Source organism: Malus sylvestris, chromosome 5, assembly GCF_916048215.2.
Source record: "Malus sylvestris chromosome 5, drMalSylv7.2, whole genome shotgun sequence".
Lineage (NCBI taxonomy): Eukaryota > Viridiplantae > Streptophyta > Magnoliopsida > Rosales > Rosaceae > Malus > Malus sylvestris.
In genome coordinates this window covers 43,110,714-43,118,046 of record NC_062264.1, presented here as the reverse complement: position 1 = coordinate 43,118,046, position 7,333 = coordinate 43,110,714, and the positions used below count along the sequence as shown (strand labels likewise).

Here is a 7,333-nt window from a genome sequence, read left to right as displayed (position 1 = left end):
CCAAATCTAAGGGATTCGATTTGAAACCCACGGGTGCTCTATGTTGCACATGAACTTGCTCATGGGTTGGATCGTACAAATGGGGACCAACCCCTATTTATAAGTGACAATATATAGTACCATATGTGTCAAAGCATGATAATCACTGTTGCTACCTCATTGGACCATTTAGGGTTTTTTTTTCGCCTTTCACCCTTCACTTTCCAATAATTATAATACATTGTGAATGAAGGAGTCGTCACACTCTCTATGAAAAGGACTGGCAATATCTATATATGTATATATTCATATAGTTAAACCTAACCCTATGAATTATAACATATCTTTAATTTTTATAGGGTTTTAGGTTGAATAAAATTGAGGTTTCATCATAAAATCAGTTTGAGAGTAACTCAATTTACTTATAAGCCCACGCAAGATCCATATTCCATCAATGTGCGACTCATTCTTAACAAGCCCCCTCACATGTGTCGAATTTTCAAGCCCAATACGTAAACAACACAATGGGGTGACATGGAGCACATGTGGCCGTTTGACTTCACACGTGGGACAACCTGCTCTGAAACCGTGAAGAAAATTGAGGTTCTACTATAAAGTCAATTGGCAACATGAAAAGTAATCCAACTTACTTATAAACTCATGTAAAGTCATTTATTCTACCTATGTGAGACTCGTTCTAACATAAACTTGTAACGAATAGACAGATGTACAAATCAAATTCATTTTTACAAAAATTGAGTTGTTGATTAGGTTGATCCATGATTGGATTAGACATAAGCTCTGTGCTCTATATAAAAATTATATGGCGTAATAATCACACATGCATTAACGCGTTTCAGTGTCCTCCAGGCCATCTCAAATTACAAAAAAGTGTCCTTCGAAATAACCTAGCTGTAGCTGACCCCTAGCTGGTTTAGCCGAACCCAAATTTAGTCACTAAATTCGTGGCTGTACCTAATATAAGTAGTGATTAATAAAGGTTCGTCTAGAAGTAATTTTGAGAGGGCGCCCAACATCATTTAGGAGGAGAAACACATAAAAAGTGTTCCTTCATCCAAATGGTTTTATAGAAAAGTGCCTCTAAACGAGCACTAATTAAGTCTAAAATTGAGGTTAGATATTAATTAGTGAAGATGAGTTTGAACTGTGTTATGTTGTTGTAGTGTAAAAATCATATGTAGATGATGTGTTATTGGAGTAAATATTTCTAGGGTTTGGAGGTACCATTCACTATTATACTTTGTGCTCACAAAGTAACAAATGGAACTTGTGGTCCTCTCTCTCTCTCACACACACACGCTTCTCTTCCTTTTTCTACACCTTTGCTGTTTGATCAATGTTTTCATTTTAGCCTGCTTCTCCTTTGAATTTAACATCTTCCTTCTCCTCTCATTTCTTTGCTTCTCCTTTCGTCGGAAAAATATGGAATCAGGCAGAGGTCATGGAAAGAGGATCTTGGTGAAATACGAGGAAGAGGAAGAGGAGGAGGAGGAAGAAGAAGAAAGTAGGAGTGGGACACCATCTATAGTGGATGGTGAGGATGAGAGAAGAGATACAGTGATGATGATGAATAGTACTGCTCCTCCTCCTACAGGGAGAAGATCTGGTGCAGGAGGGTCTACAGCAGGGCCATGTTGTAAGGTAGATTGTTGCAATGCTGACTTGAGTGATTTAAAGCAATACTACCGCCGCCACAAGGTCTGTGACGTTCATGCCAAGGCTCCGGCGGTGTTCATGGGTGGAATCCGGCAGCGCTTTTGCCAGCAGTGTAGCAGGTAACAATTTTAGAACCGTTTTTTCAACTACCACAGTTTTGCAAATAATAACTCTTCCATTAAACATTTAGACAACCTTCAAACATTTTTATCTATGGAGTTCTTCTCTCATGTGATAATGATCAAGAAAATAAATAAATAAAGTGCCCTCTTTCAGAGAGCTCTTTTGCTGGGAAATGCAGGGTTTACCTTTTCCCTTAAAGTTTTTTCAAAAGAAAAGGTTCCCAGGTAGTTTAAGTTTATAGTATGAATTAAACTTGCAAGAACCCCACACCTACAGTTTCATGCCATATCTTATGGAGAGAATTCCATATTAGTGAGTATGCCTAGCTAAACGGTTTTCTTAATTGTTGCCTAATTACTATTCATGTAGACACATAATTTTTGTTAATTTCATGCACTTAGAAATTATATATATATATGACGCAGCACGAAGCAGGAGAGATACAGCCGTAAACCCTCAAAAAACAAGAATTTTGGAGTCCATCAGAGTTTGAGAGAAAGTCGAAAAGTAGTTGTGTTTAGACTTTAATTGATAATTGATAATCACATTGAAACAGTCAAAAGGCTTAAATAAACGGGTTACAACCCCTAAAACAACTCAAAGGACTCTCGACATTAAAATGACAATAATTCAACATTAATCGGACGACAACCCAAATGTTCGATCTTTATAACATAAATTAAAACTACGTTTTGGAGGCTGAAACAATCTCGGATGGCCAAAATCCATTGTATGTTTGAACCATGGCATCGTTCCCTTTTTGAAAATGTATCATAGGCCTAAATTGGAACTCGAACGCCAAAGTTGCAAATTCTCATTGCATCCTTTTGCCTTCCGACGGTCCATTTCCTCTTCAATCATTTCGGCCTTTTGTTCTACATCAACATAAATTGTAGATACACACATACAAATTTTTCTAAAGAATGATTAACTGCCCTTTTTAAGAAAAATGCGAATTGTCGTTGATTTTGTTGATTCTTTAACTCTATAGTTTATTTAGAGTTGTCAATATGTCCCTAATAAACTTGACTGTGCATTTAAAAAAGTGCATTCAAGTGCATGGTAGGAAAGACACTAGAGTCATGAGTCGAATAATGAATGAATGGTGGTGCATTGACAGGTTTCACAGCCTATCGGAGTTTGATGACCGTAAAAGGAGTTGTCGCCGGCGATTAGCTGGACACAATGAGCGGCGTCGGAAGACCTCCCTACAATAACATGGACATGGAGGCGGCATTTCTAATTAATTTAGTACTTGTTTGGATGTGTTTTTTAAATAACTGAAAGCGCTTTTGTTGAAAATGTTTTTGGAACTAATCCTTAGTAAAAATGCAAGTAAATTCTGAAAAGCACTTAAAGTGCTTCCTGGAAGAAGTACATAATTAGTGCTTATTGCAGAAAACATTTTAAGTGCTTTTAGAACCAAAAAATATTTTCTTTAAAAGTACTTTTAACCATTTTAAAAACACATCCAAACGAGCTCTTATTAGTTTCCATCTAGCATATGATAAGCTCCCTATCTTCTGTCAACCCTCAACCTTCATTATACGTATTCACCACTGAAACTCCCACCCCCCCCCCCCCCCCGGTATGCATTAATTAAGGAAGATTGGTTTACTTTTAATCATTTTAAAAGCACATCCAAACGAGCTCTTATTAGTTTCCACCTAGCATATGATAAGCTCCCTATCTTTTGTCAACCCTCAGCCTTCATTATACGTATGCACCATTGAAACTCCCACACACCTCCCCCCCCCCCCCCCCCCGAGTGTGCATTAATTAAGGAAGATTGACTTACTTTTAACCATTTTAAAAACACATTCAAACGAGCCCTTATTAGTTTCCACTAAGCATACGATAAGCTCCCTATCTTCTGTCAACCCTCGGCCTTCCCCCCCCCAGTGTGCATTAATTAAGGAAGATTGACTTACTTTTAACCATTTTAAAAACACATTCAAACGAGCCCTTATTAGTTTCTACTAAGCATACGATAAGCTCCCTATCTTCTGTCAACCCTCGGCCTTCATTATACGTATGCACCACTGAAACTCCCACACCCCACCCCCCGGGCCCCCCGGTATGCATTAATTAAGGAATATTGGCTTCTTTGCTAGCACAATTTTGAACCTTGAAATTGTGCTTCATGATTCTTGGCTGTGATTTGAAACAACCCTACCACTTGATCTGTTCAGTTGGTAACGATAATTCTTGTTTTCTTCACATGCTTTAATTTGTCACTAACTTTTATCATACATTATCATGGTATTTTGTCCTAAGATCTTTCTTATTATTATGTTATGAATAACATGTACGTGAAATGAACCGTCACAGTGTTCGTTAATATTACCAATCTAATTATGTTTAGCATGTATTTTACTTGTTGATACCAATATAGCCACAAATATGAACACATTCACTCATATTACAACATATATATATACATCATCACATTTCGGGTGTGACGGGACGGGGAGGGCTATCAAATTTACCATATGAATTAGCCATGTCCAGACCTTTCTCTCTAATCTTTCAAAAAATTGTAATATCAAGAACAGAAAAACACCAACGAAAACTTCTTGGCTGCTTTGTTAGAAAAACTTCTATTTCAGCTGACAGAAATTACAATAAAACATGTGAAATCCTTGATACAAACTTTTCAACAATCATTACAAAAAAAATCTCACAACAAACCACTCCAATCTCTGATATTTTCTTGTAGAAAAAATGTTCGAGCTCCTTAAATCGAGAAAACAATGCATAGTAACACCCTTGGAGTTCATCTGAGTGAAAGAATTTTCTCTTGCTGAATGCGGTTTAAAAGTTGCCAAACAGGTTGGAAGCATTTGGTTATTGTAGAGAAATGCTTAGTCGCGCTTGATGCCTAATAGTTTTATGGCCAACTCCCAGGTGACGATTGCTGCTGCATTAGCAGGAAAAGCCCGAACAATAGTAGGACCCAAGCCAATATAGCATCCTTTCAATCCAGCCCTTCTGTAAATCTACAGAGGAAAAAAGAACAAAGGCCAATTTAAACATTTTCCGGGGGATTGGGAGGGGGATGGGTGAGAGAGAGAGAGAGAGAGAGAGAGAGAGAGAGAAAGGGGTGTCCTTACCAAGCTCAAGATTTGAAATGGATTTCTTGTTGCGTTCTTATCTGGAGTCGTCTGAATTATGGTTTTTGCCACGTCCAAGGGTAGAACAGCCAACCAAAACTGGACATAGGGTGAGAACATCAGAATTTATAAGTCTAGTGGAATAAGAATGTGAGCTTGTGTACTAGAGAACGTTAAATTGTGAAGATGCATACTGCTATACCACCAAGGCCACCACTAGCAATCCCAACTCCCACGTCAATCAAGTTTCTGTGGTCAGTTGAAGCAGATTTCAATTGTAAATGCATGTGATAGCGGACATACTCATAAATGCTGAAGAAGACCGCATTTCCAATACATTCTCTTAACAATGTCGTAAAACCTCCTCGAAATATTCCTCTAACCTGAAAAGCATTCAATCACCTAAAATGATCATAAAAAGTTATGCTCGCCATTGTCGCCAGAAATAACAGTATTTTCTTACCCCATCATTTTTCACAGTTGTAAGGACACAATCAAGAGGATTGCCATATCTTCTAGACATTGGGACCACAGAGTCTGTGCCTTGAATTTGCATCCTACACTGGAAAAAAGCAGTGCAATAAGTATACCGTGAGAAGCAACGGAACAATCTAAAAACCATCCAATTCCTCATACCTTCACCAGCTCCGAGGGGCATAATATAAAACTGATGACTGATCCACTAAAAGCTGCAGATGGAATTATGACCTTCGGCTGTGGACCTGCACCTTGGGCACTTCCCTTCAAGTGTCATTGCAATTCAGAAGAACGTCACATAAGAACCATAACAGATATACAATATCTTTATAGAAGTCGTATCAATAAAGTCACTAAACCGGTTCGCTATTATGCATCTAACAGAAGCCATTATCCAGATCATTACAAAATAAAATAAACAAAGATTGTCCACTTTATTTTCGTTGAAACCTGCAGTGACTGTTTGATCTGGGAATACATGCCGAAAACAACTGAACTCTCAAAAGCCATCCCCACAAAAGATGATGTCGCCCCTCTGTAAAGTCCTTTAATCTGTTAAGGACCCAATATCAGTCAGCTCTCCTGGAAAAGATGATGCGGAAACTCAAATTCTATAACATTGGCACCCTTTCCGAAAGAAAAATGGTTCTAGATCGTTACATTAGAGATATTCAGCTAGATAAAGTTCAGAATCATACGCCTTCAGTCCTTAGTATCCTTGCAGTGCAATGCAAACTATTCCTGTACGTAATCCCGTGTGCTGAAGTGTTGTGTTTTTGCATCTTAACCTAATTCAACATTCAGAGACAACCTTAACGGGAAGCACAATTGACACATAAAGAGAAATTGTCCATACATTTTAACAGTTCACAAAAGATAATCTTAGAGGTAAACAATATCCTGAAATCATCAACTACAGATGTGACAAGACGACGAATGGATCGAAAGATTACAGCTTGGCCAAGGTAAATTTACAGAATATCAAGCTAATAAGAAAACAGGGCAACAATGTATACCTAAAGGAAAATTAAGCTCTGTAAGTTGCTACTAAAACCAAGTTTAGTATATCATCTAAATTTTGATTCTTTCCACTAATATGATACTAATCCAAACATTTTCCGATCAAAATTTAAACTACCCAGATTCCAAAAACTAAACTTTGGCATTGTTTAACACATTTTACTTCCAAATTCTATCAAATTACACTTGAAAATAAAATTAAAAGCAACACCCATTAAAGTAAACCTCACCAGCATTAAACCCACTGAAAGTTGACAAAATCAAAGAGATGTGATTTTACCTTGACGGTGTCAAAGGGATGGCCGATTCCAACGGTGGCCACGCCGGCGATCAAGCCCGCAACGTACTCCTTGTAACCGGAGCTGTCCGCCATTTCTCTCTCTTTCTCTCTGTGCGAATTGGCTTGTGTTATTTCTGGGATTGTTGAAATAGCTAAGACCAGAGAGGCGGCGGCGCGAGAGACGAGAGGCGAGTCTCTGGGTCAGGACCGCCGCATACAAAATTTTATTGGGCTGTTTTGGGAAAATCGCAAATATTGTGCGATTGGTTTTGGTAAGTGCGATGTGACACAAGACCCACTGTCCGACGTATCGATTGGTATGCAAACGGGATGGGATAAAACGGAATGAGACGGGACGGGACGGGAGAGAATGGAGAGGGATAAAAAATGTCCTTGGATGGAAACAAGGAGGAAGAAGAAGGAGACGGAGATGTTATAATTTTGTGTTCCACAGATGTGGAACGAATCATTCCAGGGGTAAGGTAGAACAAAAATTCACCTAAAATTCGTCATGTGAAACGTCGCTTTCCATCTGTTTTAGGCGCACCAAACATGAAACAGAATGTCTCATCCCACTCCATTCTGTCCCGTCCCACGTACCAAACAGGACCTGAAGATAACATGTTCGAGCCTCAAAACTGAAAACACAGTTTTTAGCTCAACA

The 7,333-nt window shown here is 38.5% G+C and overlaps 2 protein-coding genes across 4 annotated transcripts; one reads left to right on the top strand and one right to left on the bottom strand.

Annotated features, from left to right (window-relative positions):
* The first annotated feature begins 1,242 nt into the window (after positions 1-1,242).
* LOC126622311 (squamosa promoter-binding-like protein 3) lies at positions 1,243-4,150 on the top strand. The gene is made up of 2 exons (XM_050291009.1): positions 1,243-1,775; positions 2,900-4,150. Exons 1-2 carry the CDS (start codon positions 1,261-1,263, stop codon positions 2,994-2,996), a joined length of 612 nt encoding a protein of 203 aa, XP_050146966.1. The 5' UTR covers positions 1,243-1,260; the 3' UTR covers positions 2,997-4,150.
* A 213-nt stretch (positions 4,151-4,363) lies between these two features.
* On the bottom strand, positions 4,364-6,955 carry LOC126622310 (mitochondrial arginine transporter BAC1-like). 3 transcript variants are annotated; one of them, XM_050291005.1, is made up of 8 exons: positions 6,670-6,946; positions 6,068-6,157; positions 5,820-5,921; positions 5,529-5,633; positions 5,356-5,454; positions 5,087-5,275; positions 4,893-4,991; positions 4,364-4,778 (listed from the first exon to the last, which is right to left on the bottom strand). In XM_050291005.1, exons 1-8 carry the CDS (start codon positions 6,760-6,762, stop codon positions 4,644-4,646), a joined length of 912 nt encoding a protein of 303 aa, XP_050146962.1. In that variant the 5' UTR covers positions 6,763-6,946; the 3' UTR covers positions 4,364-4,643. The 3 variants fall into 3 exon arrangements, with proteins under 3 accessions (XP_050146962.1, XP_050146964.1, XP_050146965.1); XM_050291008.1 differs by having other exon boundaries at positions 4,761-4,778; positions 5,095-5,275; positions 6,670-6,955; XM_050291007.1 differs by lacking the exon at positions 6,068-6,157 and having other exon boundaries at positions 6,670-6,951.
* Positions 6,956-7,333: the final 378 nt, after the last annotated feature.

Excerpts from the sequence above, each read along its gene's own strand:
- LOC126622311 (XM_050291009.1), top strand. The coding sequence starts at position 1,261 with ATGGAACTTGTGGTCCTCTCTCTCTCTCACACACACACGCTTCTCTTC. Across the intron at positions 1,776-2,899 it reads TTTTGCCAGCAGTGTAGCAG|GTTTCACAGCCTATCGGAGT; the intron begins GTAACAATTTTA and ends GTGCATTGACAG.
- LOC126622310 (XM_050291005.1), bottom strand. The coding sequence starts at position 6,762 with ATGGCGGACAGCTCCGGTTACAAGGAGTACGTTGCGGGCTTGATCGCC. Across the intron at positions 5,455-5,528 it reads GCCCCTCGGAGCTGGTGAAG|TGTAGGATGCAAATTCAAGG; the intron begins GTATGAGGAATT and ends GCTTTTTTCCAG. Across the intron at positions 4,992-5,086 it reads GTGGCCTTGGTGGTATAGCA|TTTTGGTTGGCTGTTCTACC; the intron begins GTATGCATCTTC and ends CCCTATGTCCAG.